We start from the raw sequence: 25,235 nt of genomic DNA on the forward strand, positions 1-25,235 counted from the left end.
CCAACAACTAGATCTACCATCATCAATTATAAATCACATCTCAATTTCATGGTTAAAATGGGGAGCGAGTCTTAAAACTGATGTACTATGGTAATTCCCATTCTGCCACTAATTTGCCATAATGGCCTTGGAGAAATCACTAACCCTTTACTGAGCCTCATTTTTCTTACAATAAAATTAAGGAATTAAACTACATGACTTCTAAGGTCCTTTCCAGTTCTGAAAAGCTAACAATACAAACAATACCAAGTCTGTAGCGAAATGGCGTTCAAAATACCAACTGTGATCATCTAACTTCATTCCAATTGGAATAAAATCACAAGTAATGCTTTGTTTTCAGGTATTTTTACAATCATTACTCCTAGAAACTAAAAACTCATCTTGCGAAGAAAAACATTCTTAAATATACTTACCAGTAAAAGTTTAAGCATCAAATACTAAACATATAATTTAGAAAATCTACATATACTGTACCTTGACTTTGACAAGTCTTTTTGCTGTCTTGATCTTGGCTTCACAAAAGGCTCCTCTGTATTTAGCACTCACATCAGTGCCCACTGTCAAGTAGGGAGGTTCATCAAGGGCCTAAAAATGCAAACAAATATAATTAGATTTAAACTTGCTAGTTCTTTCCCAAAATCAGACCTCAGAATGGCAGATCTAATCCTGTTCCAGCTATAAAAGTTGTAATAGATGAATGTATTGTTAACAAAAACAATTTATAAAATACTCTAACTTAAAAATAAGTAAGGGCTTCCCTGGTGGCGCAGTGGTTGAGAATCTGCCTGCCAATGCAGGGGACACGGGTTCGAGCCCTGGTCTGGGAAGATCCCACATGCCGCGGAGCAACTGGGCCCGTGAGCCACAATTACTGAGCCTGCGTGTCTGGAGCCTGTGCTCCGCAACAAGAGAGGCCGCGATAGTGAGAGGCCCGCGCACTGCAATGAAGAGTGGCCCCCGCTTGCCACAACTAGAGAAAGTCCTCACACAGAAACGAAGACCCAACACAGCCATAAATAAATAAAATTAAAAAAAAAAAACAAAAACAAAAGAACCGTGTGCTCTGACATATCTCAAAACGGTTCCTTTAAAAAAAAAAAAGTAAAATACATATCATAAAGCCTATTTAAATGTACTAAAACGTACATCTATAAAAGATAAAGCCATCTTTTTTCTCTATATAAAATACATATGGTCCAAGTATATCATTCCATCCACCCCTCCAACCACTCATTCATTCAAAATTTTTTATTAAATGACCACTGAAAGAAAAGGCAGATCCTTAAAACACAGTCTAAGAAAATTTCTTTTAATATTTAGGCTATATCTTGGCAGCCACCCAAATTCAGAATAGCTTTGTTATATCCCTATCTAGACAATGCTAAGGTAGAACAGCATAAAAGGGGTGGGGGAAACCCATATGCATTCAAACTACTGATGAAAACGACATGAAGAAATCCAGTCTGAAAAATCTGAAGTAAAAAATCAGCCAAAATGTCTCAACTGCTTTGGCATGAGTTCACTGTTCACTTCCTGTCTACAATAAATATTATTTTAAGTTTCCTCACTTGTGATTTAATTTTTAATAGTCCTAATCTAGCTGCTCTTTTTATAATCAGGTACTTTTCTGCACAGGATCTATTTCTAAAGAGTTCTACTTATATTAATCAATTCTGTAGCCAAAGAAAGATTATGTAAGTAACTTTTCCCAAAGTGTTTTACAAGAAATACTAATATTCCAAGATGCTCCACCAGAAAGAAAAAGAGTTGGGAGTTTGGGAAAATCAGTTCATTGAATGAATTCCTACTCTGCCTCACCATTTCCCAATCTATTTGTCCAAAGAACTGTTTTAATTTTTTTAAGTTTTTAAATAGATTTTATTTATTTATTTATTTATTTATGGCTGCATTGGGTCTTCATTGCTGCATGCAGGCTTTCTCTAGTTGCAGCTAGCGGGGGCTACTCTTCGCTGTGGTTCTCGGGCCTCTCATTCTGATGGCTTCTCCTGTTGCGGAGCACGGCTCTAGGCGCACGGGTTTCAGTAGTTGTGGCATGTGGGCTTCACCAGTTGTGGCTCGCAGGCTCCAGAGCACAGGCTCAGTAGTTGTGGCGCACAGGCTTAGTTGCTCCGTGGCATGTGGAATCCTCCCGGACCAGGAATCAAACCCGTGTCCCCTGCATCAGCAGGCAGACTCCTAACCCCTGTGCCACCAGGGAAGCCCCCAAAGAACCTTTCTTAAATTAACATCTATTAACATCCTGCAGAAATTCCACAGACCGTAAGGTGGAAAATGCTGTTATACAGCAATAAATAATGAATGTATCAATTTCATTTGGATCTTAAAATAAATTCATCCCTAATAGTTGTGGCTAATACACCTAGAAGAGATTTATCTCAAAAAAAGAATTCTAATGCTATAACAAAAGTGACCATAAATATATCAAACAATTTTAATAACTTTTTGAAAGGTGGGGAGGTATCACAAACCAAAACAAGGGTGCAACAACTAGAAGTATCAGGTCACCCTCCTTAATGGCCATTTGCCTCACATTCTATGTATTTCATGAACAGTATTTTTTTTAAAAAACCCTCAAAACATATCAAGTATATGATTTCTTAAATCTACTTAGGAAAATGCCTATATTTCAATTTATTTATGCCATAACAGAAGTGTACCCTCATAGAAAGATAATCATTTCTGCATTATTACTTTTAAAATCTGTTGATATCATTAATTAACTACAATTTGATAACTTTGTACTGCTCTTGCACCTAAAGTTAATAAATGCATTTCTACTTTACAGATTAGCCCTCTTAAAATATCATCTTCCCAGGTCAAAATTTTGAATAAATTCCAGACAAGCTAGTGGCTTTATTTTAGCAAGCATATGAAAGGGACTCACAGCACTTCACCCAGAAATTTTAGGAAAATTTCCAAAAGATACCAATCCACTTTGTGGTTCAATTGGTATTGTGTGTTACTGCTAGACAAGCCCAAATGGAGGGGCACTCTTCATGACCATAAGGTTCATTACTCTCCACAACTTGCAACCTCTCCCATTAACACTTCCTGCCTTACTAGCCAGTAAAATTCTGAAATGTAGAACCAGAAATTCTGAAATGTAGAAGAGAAAAAGAGATCATCTAAAAGTGCATGTTTGTGCCTACTCAGGAACAAATAAATATTTAAGAAGTGATAAGCTTTTTAGGTACTTTTATTATAGAGAATTTTGAACCAAAAAGGGGCGGGGGGAATAGGATAGTAATATATTTAGACTACTAGTATACAGAAACCCATTTATGTTTTCTTTTCATTAATATTCAATATCAAACACTGGCAACATTCCAACCCTAGCAAACTATAAACATGCTTAACGAACAGACTTATTCATCTTGAATTTGAGAAAGGGAACTTTCCCCCCAAAACTAAGCCCCATCCTACATCCTTACTAACATGAAAATCCATGTTGACAGAAAAGAGTAATAATTAGCTCAAATATCATGAGGGCAAATTATTATTTTTGAAGGGTAATATTTTCCTTCCTTCAAGCTAGAACACATGAAAAGGAATCAGCAAGGTATATAAAGTAAACGTCTGTTACAAAAATACTTGCAAAGGGAAGCCAAAGTCTAACAAAAACCTGCTAAATACATTGTTAGAGCAGGGTTAATTTCTCAAAAAGAGCATAGGAAAAGCAAAGGTCTATGTTCTGATCTTAATTTCTGCCTGTATTTTTTTTTTTTTGGTATCATCTTAGGTAAGTTACTTTTCTGTCCCTAATTTCTCATCATTAGATGAATAAAATAATCTGAATTCTGTATACATTTGTTTAACATGCCTATGTCAAAGGACTAAGGTTATTACAAAGATGGTCAGAATAGGATACTCTGAGACACATAATTGTCTAGAAGTGAAACTATGCTAACCAAAGTATGAATTTCTACAGAAAAAAACAAATGAAACTCACAACCTACATGGTCATATCTGTGTATGTAATTTTAGCAGACCATAAATTATCACTCTATCATTAGTGTAATGTGAGACTAATATAGCACAGTTTTTGAAAGCAAAAGACAAGGTCCTAATCCCAGCTCTATTCCTTATGCTAACTACATGAGTCTTCATAGGCTACTGAACCTCCCTAAACTTTAGTTTCCACAACAGGAAAATGGGGCCAGTATTAGAAAGTACAGAAGTATTTAACTATTCACAATTACTATTATGAAACACTGAGTGTGGGCAAATAAGCCATTAAACCAATGTAAATTCAGAATTGGCACCTCCTCCTTTTTTCCTTTTTAAAATGGGAAAGGCAAAACCTCATTTTAAATGATTGCTCACCGTTAAGTCAGTGTAAAAAGAAAGTTAAACCACTTTTCTCACTTTTTCAACTAATGTCAATACTCCTCAGAATACAATATTTTTTAGCATTAAATCTAATGAGAACATAATACAGGATAATTAGTACTATGTATATGTCTTTAAAGTATTATACTTTTTCTACTTCTAGAAATGCAGAAATAAAAATATATACGTTATACTATATGTATAGAAAAAACATACATATTAAAGATAAAAACAACTGTTGAAGAGGGATTAACCTATGAGAAAGGGAGTGGAAAGGAGGGGTATGTATATAAAAACATTTTATCCAAAGTATGTCTTCCTGTTTTTTTTCTAAAAAAAAAAAAAAGGTTCCTTTTTGTTTTTTACAATTGGCATGTAGCCTTTGCTTTTTAAAATGTATACTAAGGAACATTTCAAACTTATAAAAAAGAAGACAGAACTGTACAGTAACTCCCCTATATACTCATAATGTGACTCCCACAATTATCAACTCAATTATAATACTCAAAGTATGGGATTATGGGTTATTTTGAACGTTCGTATTAATACTTGTCTATATTCTCCAGTGCACTTGGAATGACTCTATTAATGAGAGTCAGTATAATACAGTAATTAAGAGCACAGGCTCTTGAATTAGATGCTTAGGTTCAAATCTACCACTTAGTAGCCAGATGACCTTGCCTCTGGATATAATGAATAGTGACTATCTCACAGGGATGAAGACTGAAACGCTTGCTACATGTAAAGTGCTTATTAGAACAGACCCCAGCATACAATACCAAATAAAGGCTGTTATTATTACTCAATAATCTGGGGTACAATTGTGAGTTTAAAAAAAATTTGAGTCCTACACCAAAGAGATCCCACATAAACAGAACAGATGCCAGTATAATTGTGTATACGGGGGGAGGGGTGTTTCAAATATTATCCCCCTATTCAATTCAGAAATAAAGTAATCAAGTTGAATTCTAGTAGCAAGAGAGATAAAGTGTTTGTGGGGACGCTCCATAAAGTCTATCACAGTCTTTTAGTGTGGCAGAAAGACAAAATCAAGACTATACACACCTATTCTGAGGCTACTGTACTGTGATCCAGTGCAGAGATATACAAAGAATCATGCCAGCAGGTTTACCAAGATTGCTTTGACCAACACCAACCCTGTTAGGTGTATGTACATGTATATCACCAGGGGAAAAAAAACAACAAAACTCTTACCTTCTCTTTGTTCTGCTTTTCTGATTTTGGTCAAAAATACAGACCATCTCAGAGGCTAAAATAAAATGTTCTTATATAGCACCTCCATGCCAAAAAAGAAATTAAACTACTATATTACCATCCCTTTGTTTAGCAAACATAACAGTTTTCCAGTTGTCAAGGCAACAATTACCTCATACTTATCCCAGCATTGCTTAAACAATTATTTTTCTAGTCAATCTACCAAATGTCCTAACTGGCACCTAAAAACCATTGAATTCCATGGAAATACTAAAAGCGTAAGCAATTTTTAAATTAGATATTGGTGGATAATAATCCTTCAAGAAGCCAAAATGCCATGGAAATATATAAGTACCCAAATGAATCAACAGTAATCTCTAATGTGCCTTGGGCTACAGTACACCAAATATACAAGTTTCAGAATGATAACAGTTGAATGAATGCTTCAAATGGCTAATGCTGACACTGCCTAAGAAATATTCAGTTATTCAAGATCTATTTTTTAAAAAGCAAAACATGCTAGATGACATTTTATTGAGGTAGGTTTTTAAAAACAGTAAGCATTCAAATTGGTTACTAAGGCAGTGCCAATGCAGCCAAGAGAATCAGAACGCAAGATATTAAATTTGATGCTAAAATCCTCACTAAATAAATGCATTTAAACTCACAGTGTGACAACAAAGCTATGAAAACAATCTTTTTGTTTATGACAATCCCAAGGAGGCATTAAAACAATCATGCAGATAATTCCAACAGATGAATGAATGAAAAACGCATCTATATACCTAAGGGGACATCATTTTAAAACTACGCTTAAAACTAAAACACGTAATTTTTTAGGACATACCAAAAAACGAGTACATTGAGGAAAATAAGAAAACTGTGCAATCTAACTTTAAAATCTTCTCTGGAACCATTCCCTCTCCTCCTTTTCATGTCGCTTTAAGGACATGGGGTAGTGAGGGGTGAGTACTGGGGACAGGAGCTAAGGGACAGATGCTGAGTATACAAGGTGGTGAGGAGGAGGCTGGGGGAGCCACGTGGAAGCACAGGCAGGCTCTGTGGCTGAGAACGTTCTGGGAGCTAAGCAGGGACAGAGGAAATGAGCAGCAGGGTTGGAAGATTTGTTACAGTGGCCAAGTAAGTAAACTGAATGATCAAGTAAGTAAATATACTGAGGATAGTTGGGGCCATTTTTCTCACTGACAAAGAAATTTAAAAGGAAGGGGCAAGGCTAAAAAGAAGTCTAAGGTATTGGAATGGAATTAGAAATATGAATTCATGGCTGTATTACATATATACAACATAGATATTATATATATACATATGGATTATATATACACACACAAAAATGAACACGTCGTTATAGATGTATATGTGTATGTGCATATATATTTGTATGTCTGTGTGTGTGCATATATACATCCATATATTTTCCTAACTCTCTCCACTAAGAACAACTGACAGCTCAACTCTGACTACTCTTACTTCTTTGATTTTCAGGCTCCCCAAGTGGGAAACAAGAGCCACTCTACCACTTCCCTGGCGGCATTTGATTCCTCTGACATGGAAACAGAATCAATGTGTTAAATGAAAATGTCAGAAGTTGAAAAACAAAAAAAACAAAAAGCATATCAGTGGCGTATATCCTGATTTCTAAAACCCATCCTACATTAAAAGGAACCAGGAATCCTTGGAGAAATGGCTAATTTCAAAGTTGGGCAGGGAAAGTACAAGAAGAATGTAAAATATCTTGTGCCAGAAAGTAAGGAAATGCTCAAAAAATAATGCAGACATTTCAAAGGCACACAGGAGCCACCCTGAAGGGCTACTACTGGCCAAACGGGGGGAAAGTTTGAGCATCAAAAAAAAAATATTGGTTGTCCTGATATCCTGTTAGGGATGTATGTGTATGTCAAAACTGAATGACTCGGGGCTTCCCTGGTGGCGCAGTGGTTGGGAATCCGCCTGCCAATGCAGGGGACACGGGTTCGTGCCCCAGTCCGGGAAAATCCCACATGCCGCGGAGCTGCTAGGCCCGTGAGCCACAACTACTGAGCCTGCGCGTCTGGAGCCTGTGCTCTGCAACGGGAGAGGCCGCGACAGTGAGAGGCCCGCGCACCGCGATGAAGAGTGGCCCCCACTCGCCGCAAGTGGAGAAAGCCCTTGCACAGAAACGAAGACCCAACACAGCCAAAAATAAATAAATGAATTAAAAAAAAAAAACAAAAACTGAATGACTCAAGATGTGTGTATTCTACTGTAATTTATATAATAAATTATATAATTTATATAATAAATTATAACCCATTCAGTAAAACTCGCATCCCTGAGTCCATATTGACAAACACATGAATGAATGATGAATAAATAAATAAATGCAGAAAAAGGAAAATGCAGAAGGAAGAAAGCTCTTCCTTACAGTAAAATGTTAATAAATATAGCAGGAATGATGGAAACAGAGAATCACCTTTCGGCAGCCATCATGAAGGTGACTGATTTCACAGAGTTCTCAATAGATCCTAAACTGATGAGTGAAGGTTTGATGAAGAACAGGATACTGGCATATTCCTGGAATACTATTCAATTATCAGTGGTGGAATGATGTGATGCACTGAGGACAAAAGCACATCGTTTTTGTGGTATACCTGGCAAGAATAACTTTGACAATGAGAAAAATTAGATCTACAGAATGTAAGGTATGTATTCCTTAAAACTCCAAAGGACATGAAATATAGGGAAAACTGGGAGTTTCAAACTGAAGCAGTCTGAAGAGACGTGATAATCAAATGCAACGTGTATTCCTGGATTGAGCATAGGTCAGAAAGGAAAAAGAGACATTAGGAGAGTTGGTGAAATTTAAAAGGGGCCTGAGAATAGGATGGTAGTATCATACCAATGCTGATTTCCTGATTTAGATGGGTGAATGCAGAATAGGTAGAATAGTGTCCTTTTTGTTGGGGATTACATTCTGGAGTATTTAGGGATGACAGGATATCATGTCTTCAGCTTGCTCTTAAAAAAGTCTGAAGATAATAAGAACAGGTACATATATCTGTATACATACATAGATTATATGAATTCTTTGTACTGTAAATTTGAAATTACATGAAAATAATTTTTAAATAGTGTATATTTATTAGGCATGTGCATATTTTTTCTATGAATTGTTCATTTATGTTCTTTACCTGTCTGAGTTACTAATTTTTTTTAAACTGGATTATAAAAGTTCTTGCATATTAAAAAAGAAAAATCAACCCTTTCCCCTAAACACAAAAATCTTCTCTGGATGGTACACATATTTCTTAGTTTTCTTCCTAAAATTTAAGTCACTTTGAGGAATGGAACTACTAATTATTTATAAGTAAATTTTAGACCCACATCTATTAACCAGAGAGATACCTACATATTCACAGATATTAACAGAGGAGTGGCTGCATATTCCTGGAAACTTAAATAACTCACAAAAGACATTTTAACTAGAATGTTCATCATCAGCAAAGAGGTAAGAGAGAAGTATATTAGGAAAGACATTTATTAAGTGCCTCTTGTATTTAAAACATTTTTCTATGTGCCAAAAAAGCAAAGGCACTTTTAACACAAAGGTAGTCAATTTATTTTGTCCTCAAAAGAGGTTAAACTTATTTGTAATCTTGCTAGTGAGATCAGAAAACCTTATTCAAGGGACTTCCCTGGTGGCGCAGTGGTTAAGAACCCGCCTGCCAATGCAGGGGACCCGGGTTTGAGCCCTGGTCCAGGAAGATCCCACATGCCACGGAGCAACTAAGCCTGTGCGCCACAACTACTTAAGCCCGTGCGCCATAACTACTGAAGCCCGCACGCCTAGAGCCCGTGCTCCGCAACAAGAGAAGCCACTGCAATGAGAAGCCCGCGCACCGCAATGAAGAGTAGCCCCCGCTCGCCGCAACTAGAGAAAACCCGCGTGCAGCAACGAAGACCCAACACAGCCAAAACTAAATAAATAAATAAATTTATTTTTTTAAAAAAAACCTTATTCAAATGAATCTGCATTAGCATAACATCATTCTCAGAACCTACCTTGCTTATTTATAATATTTAAACTTTAATAATCTGGAAATTAGTGGTGCAGCCAGTTCAAAAATCAGAAGCACAAAGAAAAACCATAAACTGGCATTGTTATGATTTATATCTGGCCATGTGGACTTGCGGTTTGGGTCTTGGTTCACTGGCTCTCCGGATACAAGCCATCTCCTATTTGTTACATGATTTCAGAATGGTTGCTGTCTACTTGAACTGCTCAAGGTACAGATTGAGACCCTGGCAAATTTGGAACCAGAGACCCTGGCAAATTTGGAGACCTTGGAACCAGAGAGACTGCAATTCATGTACTTAATAACTATCTGTCTTTGGGTATGTCACCCCACCAGTTGGGTTTTTGGCTTCTTCTCTGTAGACTGATCTTGCAAGGTGCTTGCAAGTTTTAAATTAAATTAGGTAGCATATTTAGAATCTTTAGGAGACTGACAGGTCCTGAGTAAACACTTGGCAAACATTAGATTAAACCACATGAAATTGCTATTTTTCATGAATCAAAAAAAGGTCAAATATTGGCAATTTTATATTCGGTTCAATCTCATACTGATTTTCTCCATTTCTTTCAAGCAGGTGGGAAACGACAGACCAACACCCAAGAAACATAAAAGTCCTGTTCCACAATCTGCTCAGACTCTGCTCCTGCTCTACTGCCCATGAGCAAGACACAGCTTTGCACCACCAATCACTCTGTAGCTCACAGGACTCCACCTATGTATATTTCCTCCTGTGGCCAGAGGACTAGGCCTCACACAGAGATCTGGACCCCTTATACCACTAATGGAGCTACGGCTGTTTTCCCACTTGATGGCTGTGTGGTCCACCAACCAAGCTTTTGTTCAGTTTTATATTCTCAAGAATATGACCTTGGGAATTCCCTGGCAGTCCAGTGGTTGGGGCTCCATGCTTTCACAAGCCATGCCGCCAAAAAGAAAAAAAAAGAGTATGACCTTGAAAGAAGCCATCAAAAGGAAACAGTAACCTCCAATCGTTTGAAAATCTATCCATTCTTTGTCTAGTGACCAAAAGAAATTGACCTGTGGAGTATGTAGGTAATAAATATTCTAAGTCACAGAATTCACTCTAACTTCAGAGCCCTCATGTATTAACCCCTTTAGTAACCAATGCTACAGTACTCATTGCCATGCTATATACTGGCTTTGCTTGTCCCAAATGGATACAAACATTCTGTAAAGGTAAAAGTTTCACACGGCATTTCAGTGATTTATATCTGTCGTCTCTCCTGGATTGAGCAACTTAAGGCAGAAATAGCATCCTTATTTATCTTTGGATGTCCTGGTCTTAGAATTGCACCTACATATAGGAGGAATTCAGGAATCATTTACCGAACTGAAAAAGTCAGGCATTAGTTAAGCCCTGCTAAATGAGATTTCTCTTAAGGTAAAAATTTTTATATTTCAAAAACACCTTATATTGGGAGGCATCTTATATACTGAGAATTCAAAAGCATGAGCTCTGGAATCAGAGTATCTGGGTTCAAACTCCACATCTGTGATGTACTAGCTAGGTGACCTTTGGGACATGGTCTTTAACTTCTCTGAGCCTAGCTTCACATTTGTAAAGTGGGGTTGATAACAGTAATATAATAAACATATAATATGTATTTATATATATCATAAATAAATTATATAATATAAACATATAATAAAGTTGTGACCTTGTTATACATAAAATGTCATATGCTGATATATCTAAAATGCGCTTTATAACTTCTCAGATGACCAAATTTTTACAGTGAAAAAAAGTCCACATAGTCTCATAAAGAATAAGTTGTGACAAGCCCCCACTACTAGATTATTTCTCTTAACAAAGAGCTATGTTCCGGCAATACACTTTGCTGACAAGAAGTGGACTATACAGATCGCCAGCCATCTATCTGATCCAAACTGTGCCAAAGCAGTTCTCTCTCCTAAAAATTCAAAGCTGAAATGCTAATCAAATTGTTAGTAGAGCAAGGTGATACAGCCTGTGTTAGCCATTTTCTGGCATGCGTAGGGAGAAGGAGAGAAAACCGGTCTGTAACGAGAGAGAGGAAGAGCGATAAAAAGAACAAACAAACATGCAGAGAAAAAAAGGGACACATGCGAGACTGTGTCCTTAGAGTCACTGAGAGAACCGCTAGCCTTAGTTCCTGTTAGCTTTCCAAAACTTAAATCTCTCCTCAAACCTGACTGGACTTTCTGCTTGTGGGTATTCAGTATCCATAAAATAAATTCTCTTTTCTGCTTTCGATAATCTGAGGTGGCTGCTATTACCTGTAACCAAAAGAGCCTTAATTAAAACCCATCAGAAACGTATCTAAGAAGACATAAAATGTAATTGCAATTCTACAAACATTTACTGAACATCCACAATGTCCTGGGATATTTAGGACTTAGATCCTATTCATACAAATATTAAACCAATTCCAGTTTAAAATTTTAAGCTAAATTGTTACAATATACAAAATCCTAGAAGATCAATAAGGAATAATGAAATATGGACCTACAAAGTAAAAAGAGATTTCTTATGGCAATTCAAACTTTATTATTTAATACAGAAATATTTGTAATGAATGTTTTAGATGTGAAAGAAACATCATAATAAAGCATTCTTGAGATTACTGCCAACTGTAAAACTCCCAACACCACTGACCCTGCTTCCTCCACAGAGGAAACCATTATTCTGTACATTTTGGTTACCCTTCCCATGGAAAAACCAGATTTTTAAAAAAGCTATTCAAGGTCATCAGGTCACTATTACAGCATTAGTAGCATCAAAAGACAGCAGTAAAAAAACAACCTCTGGTTCTCAATTTTTAAAAATCAACTTATAAGCCTTTTCTATATAGGTCTGGCCCTACACTCTTATCAGCTTATTAAAAATATATTTATACTTAAAAAAGTTTCTGTTTTCAACAGACTTTTCTCCTTTTTCCACACATATTTTTCAAAACTTAGAAGTATCTTACCAAATCAGAAGAAAAAAACAGAGCATTAACCAGGAAGAAAGCAGGAATAGGGAGTTCCCTGGCAGTCCAACAGTTAGGACTCGGTGCTTTTTCACTGTTGGCGCCCCGGTTTTATCCCTGGTCGGGGAGCTAAGTTCCCACAAGCCTGGAGGCACAGCCCAAAAGAAAAAAAAAAAAAGGCAGGAATAATAACTGCTCAAGAAAATACTAAGTGAATGAATGAACGAATGAATCAATCAATCAAACCAAATCAAAATTGAACTGCCAGTAGGCAGTTCCTGGCTAGGTCTCCAGAATATACAAAAAACAAAAGTTTTCCTGTCTTCAAAAAGTCATTATCTAGTTGAAGAAAATCAGCAAAAAAAACCAAATCAATGTTTAAAGATAAAAGAATTTTCCCCCTACAAGTTCAAATTAATCTATTTATTTATTCACTTGTTTTTTTATATTCCATTTATAAGTGATAATATGCAGTATTTGTCTTTGTCTGGTTTATTTGATTTAGCATAATGCCCTACAAGTTCAGCCATACTGTCAAAAAGAATTTTTTTTTAAGTAATTCTTCAAGGTCTGTGACACTGAGAACACTTAATTGGACACATTTAATACTGTATATTCCAGCTAGCATGATTTGGATTGGGGCTGGGGAGTTGCCAAAGCCTTTAAAATTAAAATCTCAGCAACCTAAGTGTCCATCATTGGATGAATGGATAAAGAAGATGTGGCACATATATACAATAGAATATTACTCAGCCATAAAAAGAAACGAAATGGAGGTATTTGTAGTGAGGTGGATGGAGTTAGAGTCTGTCATACAGAGTGAAGTAAGTCAGAAAGAGAAAAACAAATACAGTATGCTAACACATATATAATGGAATCTAAGGGAAAAAAAAAAAAAAGGTCATGAAGAACCTAGTGGCAAGACGAGAATAAAGACACAGACTTACTAGAGAATGGACTTGAGGATATGGGGAGGGGGAGGGGTAAGATGTGACAGGGTGAGAGAGTGGCATGGACATATATGCACTACCAAATGTAAAACAGATAGCTAGTGGGAAGCAACCGCAGCACAGGGAGATCAGCTCGGTGCTTTGTGACCACCTAGAGGGGTGGGATAGGGAGGGTGGGAGGGTGGGAGACGCAGGAGGGAAGAGAAATGGGAACATATGTATATGTATAACTGATTCACTTTGTTATAAAGCAGAAACTAACACCCCATTGTAAAGCAATTATACTCCAATAAAGATGGTAAAAAAAAAAAAAAAAAAATCTCAGAAACCACAAAACTAATTTGATCCACAATTCTGAAAGATTGCAATATGAAAAAATTAACTCCTAGTCTATTAATCTACTAACTATTCTTTTCTTACTGAACTGAATACTTATTGAATAATTTATCTAAGTTCTTGTTAACCATAGTGTATATATTTCATTATAATACAAAGTTAGATACTTGAAACTGCTCTAGGAAAACAGTAAATTTATTTAAAGAATGAAATCATAATAATATATGGTCCTTGCCTCCTATGGAGTCTCAATTTGTATTAAAACTATCACTAAAACTGGAAAGAACTTTCCAATACATCTCATCAAAAGAATTCTTTTATTACAGGTTATTAGTCTACAACACAAGATAAACAGTGATACTAACATAAGTGAGACTTTTTAAATACCTTATATTTAATGTGTGAATATTTTAGAGATTTTTTTTGTTTTGTTTTGGGTTTTTCTCCTGATCATCATCCCAGCATCTTTCAAGTTTTTAATGGCGGCATCAAATGGCTTTACTTGGTTAGCTACTTCTGCCATACTCTATCACACTAAACGGAGATTCTGCTAGTTGCTGAGGATATCTATTCACTTAGCACCTAGAGAAACAATTTTCTCTAGGTGTAGAGAAATAGGTGTAGAGATATATACTTAGGTCAAAACTCTATCTCCTGACTCTCCACAGGCACCTAGTCTTACTGCTAGATCACACTGGCAGTCTTCTGGGTCACCAGAAATTATCATTCCACTAGAACCAATATCCAATAGTTCCTCCCACATTTTAAGAACTGAGTATTTCCCCTTCCCCACAGCACAGCTATTTAAAGTAAATGAACACAAGGTATCATTAGTGAAGGCAGGTAGGAGGGGGTCACACTACATACAGGGATATACAACAGGCCCTCCAGGGTACTCAGTCTTGCCTTTTTTCAATGGGCTCTGAGGCTCTTGCCTTCCTTCAACAGACTCAATCTCAAGGCACTATAACAGGATAGCTTACATCAGATTTTCATTATTAAACCTGGATTTTAAAAAAAACTATACCAAGCGAATTACTAGGTTGCTTATCAACCTAGGGATCCCACGTAGATCAGAACATTCTCAGAATTTCATTATCAAACCCGCCCTGCCATCTTTTATGATGACCATGCCCACCTTGCCACCAGCTATAAACTCTGCCAACTTATGATTCTCTGACTCCACTGAAGTCATGAAACATATTTCAATGGCATTCCCTTCCATAAAGCAGTCCCAGCTGGAAAGAAAAGCCAATAAAGACCTTAAATTCTAGCATTTCGCTTGCTAATCCATTTTCCCCAAGAAAATATTAAAGAGAGAATCCACTGGACTGTGAGTACCCCGGTGACATGATAAATTCCAAGTGGTGTGGGGAAGATTCACTGAGCACACAAAACATAAGAAATCTTTTATTTCCCTTAAAAAGATGGACTTCCCTGGTGGCGCAGTGGTTAAGAATCCGCCTGCCAATGCAGGGGACATGGGTTCGAGCCCTGGTCTGGGAAGATCCCACATGCCACGGAGCAACTAAGCCCGTGCGCCACAACTACTGAGCCTGCGCTCTGGAGCCTGCGAGCCACAACTACTGAAGCCCGCATGCCTAGAGCCCGTGCTCCGCAACAAGAGAAGCCACCGCAATGAAAAGCCCGCGCACCACAACAAAGAGTAGCCCCCGCTCACCGCAACTAGAGAAAGCCCGCGTGCAGCAACGAAGACCCAACGCAGCCAAAAACAAATTTAATTAATTAATTTTTAAAAAAAGATAATAAAGTAGGCTTTTCTAATACCATTTCTTATGTTGATATACATGAGCCTGTGTGTCCTATGAACGTCCTGAGAGAAAAGTAGCAGGTGCACAACACACAGGAGTTGACAATAGTGCCATCACCTGTTCACTCACTTTCAGCATATTGTGTTAGGTATGCTCACACATGTAAATTCTACAGATTACATTATGCTTGTTTACATGAATTTGTGGATTATGTTATAAACTAGAAAAGAGGTTTTTAAAGTGTGTCCCCAGGAACAACGGCATCAACGTCACCTGGGAACTTGTTAGAAATTCAAATTCTCAGGCCCCACTCCAGGCATCTTGAATTATAAACTCTGGGGGAGGGAATCAGCAATCTGTGTTTTAACAAGTCTTCCAGAGAACTCTGATGCACCCCACAGTTTGAAAACCAATGACCTAGAGGTTACTTCTCTAGGAACTTGTAATAGATATATTCAGCAACTAACAGACTCTCTGCTTGGTTTCCTGACCAATATAGTATGGGGCATTATGGTAGGAACGGCCAAAGTAAAAGCAATTTGGGGAATTATGGCTACCATTTAAAGACTTGAGAGATGCCAGGATGATGATTATGAAAAAAACAGATAACATACACACAGAATGAAATAATACAATGAAAGCAGACTCATTTAAAATAGTATAATATCAGGACTTCCCTGGCGGTCCAGAGGTTAAGACTCCACACTTCCAATGCAGGGGGTGCGGGTTCGATCCTGGTCAGGGAACTAAGATTCTATATGCGGCGTGGCGCAGCCAAAAAATTTAAAAATAAAAATAAATAAATAAATAAAAATAATATAATATAGAAAAGTGGCTTAAGAAGGTTCTAGCAAATAAATCAGAATCTGAGATTAAACTATCAATGCAAAAATTAAAAACTAAGAAAAGTGAAAGCTAAAACTTCTCTACAGAAAAGAGTTAACACAGCAGGCCTGACTGCTATTTTTGGCCTACTTGCAAGATTGGCCCTTGGATGGCATCTGGGAAGTTATGGGAACTTGAATTTCGGGAGGGTTCCCACAATTAATTGATAAGAGTGGCTCACTGCGCCTAAACTGTATATACAAATAATACAGTTTATGCTGAACATCTGCTTTGATTCCCAGAGTGGAGAATTTGGATATGTGCCCGGTGTGGGGCTTCTATGTGACTAGCCCCCAGTAAAAACCCTGGGTGCTGTGTCTCTAACATGCTTTCCTGTTGGCAACAGTTGCGAAATGTTGTCACAATTCATTTCTAGAAGAATTAAGCATGCCCTGTGTGACTACTGAGCAAAGACTCTGGAAGCTTGCACCTGGTTTCCCCAAGACTTCACCCCAAGCATCTTTTCCTTTTGCTGATTACGCTTGGTATCCTTTTTGTTGTAAAAAGTCACAGCCTAAGTGCAACTATACACCGAGTCCTGTGAGTTCTCTCAGCCAATTACCAAACCTGGGGGGGGGGGGGCCTTGAGGACTCCTGACACACTCTCTTACTTCAATCATGAGCTCTTTGACAGTCACATAACAGGGTTAAAAACACTGACAAGCCCACCAAATCTGACGTTTATACTATTCTTACTTGATCCGTTCATAAAAGAAAAGATTTTAATATTATTTAATTTCCATTTTCTTATTCTTTTTAACATATCTAGTAAGTGTACCTTGAATTACATGCTCAGTCCTTGGCCAGTGAAGGGCAGGGCATCTACACTGACAGTCCATTAAGGGAAAGTGGCACGCTGTTGACAAATGAAGGATGACCACTGAAATCAGGCTCCTTGGCAAACACAAAATTTACTTCAAGGATATTGGGAAAGCACCTCAAGGAGGACAGTTATGACCTCTCAAAGTTCAAACTAAGTTACAAAAAGCCCTGAGTAACTTCTAGTTGTTAGTTTATATGTTAAGACATAAAAACAGAAAAAAAACAAAGTGGTTTCAAACGTGAGCCCAAAATAAAGTCACAGACTCTACAGATTGAAGGGATGACTTGCCATCATACTACTTCTCACCAAGGCATCTCTACACAGCATGCCGCCAGGTGAGCAGGAGTTATTATTTAACTCAGTGGTCGGCAACTCTAGGGAGGCTGGGTAATATCTAACAAAACTCTATTCTTTACACCATTTAAAAGACCAAGGAGAAATGCTAGAAATATTAGAGATAGACAAACAAAGAGAAAGTAATGTATTACTAATCCTGTTAGATATCAATATTATCAATAATGGAATAATTTTCAGGCACCAAAATGGTCTTTAAAACTTTCCTATTTGGGGTAAAATATTGGCCTAGGGATATATACCATGATTCAGGAAACGGGGGAATCTAGTATGGAATAAAGACAAACACTGAAATACTAGAATTTAGTGGCATATTTGGAGGAATTAAAATCATCAAAAACGCAATCACTACGTAAAGCATAATGGTGCCTAATAATGGTCGGCCCTTAACACTGCGACATCATATGAAACTGTTTACAGCCTTGACTTTACCTACTCATATCCTCAACAGGCGAAGTTTTTTACATGGTCTAGTAAACCCAAGACCTTACTTTAGCACTGCACTGATTTTATCCCTCACTGCTGCCTCTAATTCATAGAAGGTAATATTTTCCACTAGATTACTCCAGAGAACACAACCAGCTAAAGGCAACCTTCTGTTTGGTAGACTTTGGGATAACAGTTTGTAAATTTAGTCAACACAAAAATTAGTTCCATGGGTGTGTCAGACTTTGGAAGCACAAGTAGGTGAACCAAGGTGCTGTGAACAATGGATGAAGACTACTTTATATACAGGCATAGTCATCCTGGAAGTCATAAAAGTGTTTCTGTAGGTCTCTGAAGACCCGGCAATTAAAGACAGAATTTTTAGAGATTATATGTACAAATACAATAAAGCTTGTGCTTTCAACAGACCCAAAAAAGTCTAAGAATTTCTACTGCAGAATGGCTTTTCATAAAGGTTACCTAATTAAAATGGGAAAAAGGGAGAGAACAAGAAAGCTTTGAAATTAATCAGATTTAACCAGACATGGAAATATTTACTACCTTAGATATTATTTAATATTATTACAAAATAATACATTTGACACCACATCTTTCAAGGCACATTCATTTCTTTTTTGTTGCTGTTCTTGTTTTGGGTTTTTTGGGGTAATATAGTCATTTTTTAAAATTTAATTTCATTTTTTTATTATTTATCCAGCAGGTTCTTATTAGTTATCTACTTTATACATATTAGTGTATACATGTCAATCTCAATCTCCCAATTCATCCCACCACCACCACCCCACACGGCACTTTCTCCCCTTGGTGTCCATACGTTTGTTCTCTACATCTGTGTCTCTATTTCTGCCTTGCAAACCAGTTCATCTGTACCATTTTTCTAGATTCCACATATATGCATTAATATACAATACTTGTTTTGGGTCATTTGTAGAGACGTGGATGGACCTAGAGACTATCATACAGAGTGAAGTCCTAAGTCAGAAAGAGAAAAACAAGGCACAATCATTTCTATCCAAAAAAACAAAAACAAAACCTCTGTAGGCAATAGGAAAGGTACTATTATTGCCCACTGGTAATTTATTTTACAAAGAGAGACAGAACTTTAAGTGGTTTTAAGGTCACAACTAATCAGAGGCAGGAAAAGAGCTTAAACCCAGATTTCTGCTCAATGTTATTCCATGCTGCCTATCAGGTAGTAACAACCTATCAACATTTTAAAATTTATCTATAACGAATATATAAATTAAACTGATCTACCCATTTAGGAGCCAATGTTAAAAATGGTTAAAAGAAAAATTATTATTAACAACTACTCTAAATACACACACACACACACACACACACACACACACTCACACACAGAGGTAAAGACGTAAAAGGATATAATAAATGTTAACAGCAGTTATCTCTGCAATGACTGAATTATGGGTAATCTTTTTCCTGTCTACTTTTCTATTTTTTCCATATTTTCTATGAGTTTTTTATAACCAGAAACCAAATAAAATGCTTATTTTTATTATGAAGTTATTAATATGAAACATTAGTATTTAATATTTACTTAAAGGCTGTCAGTTATGAGATTTCTTGCCAAGACTGTACTTTTCTTTCTAAAAAAAAAGAAATTAACTCACGGGACTTCTCTGGTGGCGCAGTGGTTAAGAATCCGAGCCTTGGTCCGGGAAGATCCCACATGCCTTGGAGCAACTAAGCCTGTGAGCCACAACTGCTGAGCCTGCGCTCTAGAGCCCACGAGCCACAACTACTGAGCCTGCACCCTAGAGCCTGAGAGCCACACCTACTGAGCCCGTGTGCTGCAACTTCTGAAGCCCGCATGCCTAGAGCCGGTGCTCTGCAACAAGAGAAGCCACCGCAGTGAGAAGCCCCCGCACACCGCAACAAAGAGGAGCCCCCGCTCGCCACAACTAGAGAAAGCCCGCGCGCAGCAACGAAGACCCAACACAGCCAAAAATAAATAAATTACTTAAAAAAAAATTAACTTAGACTCTAAGGAAATGAAATCCATCCTATATTTTAAATGAATCTCCATTAATTCTATAAGGCCTAACATTGCCTGCTCTCCAAGTACACTGTAAAGTCATCTTAAGATGCCACGTGATAAACTGATCTGATAGAGAAATTTCATTACATTTATTTCACTGGCTTTCATCTGTTTGTACTTATATGATAAGCATACCTTTAAAATACAATGTGATTATGGCCTATTATTTCAACTAAATATTAAGTGATTTAATTGTAAATGATATACATTTTCACCTCAGCTTGGTTTTTATTTTAACTTTGCCAAAATTTCCCTATTTTCTGCATAACTGGCCCTATTGTCATTTCCATGGTTTTCAAAAAGAAGTAATTATGCTTCTTCCACAAGGTTAAAATATTATATTTGGTTAACCAGAGAACACAACATATAAATACTATGGTATTTACTCTATTTTATACCTCAGATTTAAGGGGGCACTAAGGTTTATCAATAATACAGTCACTACCATCAAGAATAGGGTTAAATTAAGTTTAAAACAACCTTTTAGACAATATGAAATACCAAGACATTTTATAAGAATTCCATTCAAAAATTTTAAGGCTTAACGTTAGAAAAAGGTATAAATTGTACTCAGTATCTAGAAGTGACTCACTTTTTCCCGAAGGTTCCCCCAAACCTAAGTTTTATAGCATCCTCAAGTAATATAACTATTCAAATATTACCAAAAAAATGCAAACCTTCTATTAACTATAATCAGCATGAAATCTTAAAGTAACATTTATGACACTAACCAAAATGCTTCCACAGTCTCAGTGAGATAATGTAAAAGAAGGTACAAGTAAGCAGAGGAATAAATAGATTGATAAAGGAATGAAACTCTTAATGACAACCTGACCTTCTGTCTAATTCACAAACTTAAATATTATCAGCCCAAATCCCATGAATATAGTGAACTAAACTGATCATTTGTTCACCAGACACTAGGCATAAATTTTGATGCACCATTTCTGTGTTTCTGGAATCATGACTTATTGATTTTTTTTTTAAATGTGTACGATATTTTCTTCTAAAGAAATGATTAGTCTCCTCCTTCAGCCAAAATGGAGTAACAAGCAACCAGACTCACTACCCAGCCTAAAACAAAAAACAGATAAAATTCTTTAAACAATGGTTTTCAAGTCACTGAACACCATGCAAAACAGGACAGATTCTCCTAAAAACAAAACAAATGAGGTGAGTCCTATAATTGCCCCAGTTTACTGCCTTGAGCGTTATCAGGCCATGGAACAATAAGAGGGAACTGAGGCAAAAGCCGTAAGACTCCTTTGAAGAAGCAGGGGTAAGAGTCTAGAGAGGCCAAAGTAGCCAGGATTCACACAACGGACTGCCAGGGAGGAGACGGCTGCAGAGAAAGGGGGCTCTGGAGGTGGGCAAAGGCCCCTCAAGAATTCAGCAGAGGACTCATCAGCACATGCACGTGAGGAAACCAACCAGGGCCATGGAAAGAACCCTCAGAAAGGGTTAGAGGAAACACTGCCTGGTGTTCACATGGAGCCAAAAAAAAAAAGCGTTTGTTCCCGCCAGCCAGGCTAGAAAGACTCATAATTTATGGGACATTGGGTAGTGTACTCAGGAAGGTCTTGTCTTAGTAGTGGAGAATAATTAGCCCTTGTCTAAGCTCCTGACCTGTCTAACAAATTTTAAAAGCAAGACCTGATAAGATCAAACTGTTTCCAAGTAACTTAACTACATACTAAGAAAAAGCCCAGGAAGATTTATAGGACTACAGAAATATCCAGCACCCAACAGGGCAAAATTCACAATGTCTGGCATCCAATCAAAGACTAAAAGATTAAATTATTTGATGAACAGATTTAAAATGTTGTGACTTTTAGGTGAAAAAGGCTGAATTTGAATGATTTAGTGTTAAGCCATTATCCCTCTGAATTTATTTCCAGATTTTTGGTGGGGTTGGAGTGAAGAGGAGGGGTAACAATTCATATATCAAACTACTTAGCTGCACTGGATCTGCTGCCACTTTTTAAAAATTATCTTTTCTGAGGTCACTTTTATTGTCTTTTTTTTTTCAAAATGAAGTTTTAAGAAGTGGAAAAAAAAAAAAAAGGCATGCAAAGAGGTAGGAAAACATGATCCATAATGAGAATAATCGATCACTCAAAACTGATCCAGAACTGTCACAAATGTTAGAATTAGCACCTAAGGACATCAATTACTTGTAAGTGTATTCCATATGTTCAGAAAGTCAAATAGAGACATGGAAAATATTTTTAAAGGACTCAAACTTCTAGATATGAAAACTACGGGACTTGCCTGGTGGTGCAGTGGTTAAGAAACCGCCTGCCAATGCAGGGGACACGGGTTCGAGCCCTGGTCCGGGAAGATCCCACATGCTGTGGAGCAGCTAAGCCCATGCACCACAACTGCCGAGCCTGTGCTCTAGAGCCTGTGAGCCACAACTACTGAGCCCGTGCACCACAACTACTGAAGCCTGCGTGCCTAAAGCCCATGCTCTGCAACAACAGAAGCCACCGCAATGAGAAGCCCCCGCACCGCAACGAAGAGTAGCCCCTACTTATCACAACTAGAGAGAAAGCCCGCATGCAGCAAAGAAGACCCAACGCAGCCAATAAATAAATAAATAAATAAATAAAATTACTTTTAAAAAATCAGTAAGAAAAAAAACTACGATGTCTGAGATGAAAAACCACTAGATGAGGAAAAGATTAGTGAACTTGAAGACACAGTAATAGAAACTATCCAAAATAAAACAAGAAGAAAAAGAACCCCCGCCCCCGGCAAAAAATGAGAAGAGCATGGGGAAGGTTCGGCACAACTTTCAATAGCCTAACATACATGCAGTTGGAGTCCCCAAAGAAGAAGAAGAAAAAACTATAAAATTTTTGAAGAAATTATAGCCAAATTGTTTCCAAACTAGATGAAAACTATAAACCTAGGGATCCAAGAAGTTCAACAAATCCCAACCACTGACGGTAAATAACACTATCAACAAACGCAACCTGATTTACATCTATAACAGTCCACCCAACACGAACAGAATATACATTCTCTTCAAATGCACACAAAACATTTACCAAGAACATATTCTGAGCCGCAAATCAAGTATCTATAAGTTTGAAAGCATTTAAATTACACAAAGTATGACCACAATGGAATTAATGTAGAAATCAGTAACAGAAAGATCTCTGAAAAGTCTACACATATTTGGAAGTTTAGTAACACGTGTCAAAATAACCCAAGGGTAAAAGAAGAAATCAGAAGGAAAATTAAAAAGTATCCTGAAAAGAATGAAAACAAAAATACAACATATCGGAATGTGTGGGATGTTGCTAAAGCAGTACTTAGGCATATACTTATTGCACTAAACATGTACATAAAAAAAGAAGGAAGTTCTCAAATCAATGACCTCAACCTGCACCTTAAGAAACTAGGAAGAAGGACTTCCCTGGTGGTCCAGTGGTAAAGAATCTGCCTTCCAATGCAGGGGACACAGGTTTGATCCCTGGTCGGAGAACTAAGATACCACATGCCATGGGGCAGCTAAGCCTGTGCACCACAACTACGGAGCCCACGCACCCTGGAGCCTGCACGCCACAACTAAAGAAGAGAAAAACCCCGCAGGCCACAACTAGAGAGAAGCCTGCGCGCTGCAACAAAGAGCCTGTGTGCTGCAAGGAAAGATCCTGCATGCCTCAACAAAGATCCCACATGCTGCAACTAAGACCCGACACAGCCAAAATAAAAATCTTAAATAAATAATTAAATTTTAAAAATATTTTAAAAAAAAAGAAACTAAGAAGAACAAATGAAACCTGAAGTAAGTAGAAGACAGGAAATAATAAAAATTAACATGTATATCAATGAAATAGAAAACAAAAATAGAGAAAAATCAATAAACAAAATCTGACTTGCTGAGATCAATAAAATTGCTAATCTAGACAGATCATGAAAAAGAGAGGAAAGGTTCAAGTTATCATTATCAGGAATGAAGGAAGTGATATCACTACAGAGTATACAAATATTAAAAGGATAACAAGGGAGTATTATGAACAACTCCATGCCAATAAATTCAACGAATAAGATAAAATGGACAACTCTCTTGAAAGACAGAAACTACAACAGCACATTCAACAAGAAACGATAACTGAGAACAGACCTCTATCTATTTTAAAAATTGAATCTGCAGTTTAAAACCTTCCCACAAAGAAAACGAGGCCCAAAGAGCTTCACTGGTGAATTCTATGAAACATTTAAAGCAGTAATAATAATCTACAAAAAAACCTGTGGAACTAATAATAAGTGGTTTTAGCAAGATCACAGGATTCATAATCAATATAGGTAAATCAATTGTTTTCCTATACACAGAACGACGAAAAATTGAAAATTTAAAACAATACCATTTACAATGGAATAAAAAAATTACTAAATACTTGGGGATAATTCTGGCAGAAGATGAAAGTACTCTCTCTCATTCTGAGAGTACTAACTGATACCAAGTTTCCCTTACACAAGTGGTTTTCAAACTGTGAGTCACAACCTCTTAACGGATTGTAAATGTAATTTGATGGGTACTGACCAGCATTTTAAAGAATGAAATAGAAAAGATCAGAAAATATCAGAGTGAAATGAACATGGCAGAATTATTATTTTGGGAAATTTGTGTTTCCGTTGTTTGTGGGTGTACACATATTGGGTTGTTATACAAAATCTGTGCTCAAAAAAAGTTTGAAAGAAAGACTTTTTATACTGTATTATATTACCCCTGGAGTGCCTTTTTTTTTTCTTTTTTTTTTAAATGAGGGTTAAGGCCAAAGTAACAGATGAGCCCTCTAACTCCAAGCACTGGCCCTGAAGCACGGAACGAGAGAGGTACGGGCATTGTAAAGTGTCATTCTAGTCAAATATTCAGAGGTGAGAATCGGGCAGGAACAGGCTCTATGCTCCAGCCATGCCAGGCTTTCACCACTTTAAATTCTCCCAGCACAGAGGGCCTTCGGCCACAGTGCCATCTGTCCCTCCC

The 25,235-nt window shown here is 37.2% G+C and overlaps 1 protein-coding gene across 4 annotated transcripts in view; it reads right to left on the minus strand.

Moving 5' to 3' along the window:
- Positions 1-25,235, minus strand: part of ARID4B (AT-rich interaction domain 4B) — a 126,617-nt gene that overhangs the window by 76,675 nt on the left and 24,707 nt on the right. For all 4 annotated transcript variants that reach the window (XM_059900452.1, XM_059900451.1, XM_059900449.1 and 1 more), the window contains exon 3: positions 475-585. In XM_059900452.1, coding sequence (XP_059756435.1) covers positions 475-585 — 111 coding nt within the window. The remainder of the gene's footprint in view (positions 1-474; positions 586-25,235) is intronic.

Source organism: Balaenoptera ricei, chromosome 16 (genome assembly GCF_028023285.1).
Source record: "Balaenoptera ricei isolate mBalRic1 chromosome 16, mBalRic1.hap2, whole genome shotgun sequence".
Lineage (NCBI taxonomy): Eukaryota > Metazoa > Chordata > Mammalia > Artiodactyla > Balaenopteridae > Balaenoptera > Balaenoptera ricei.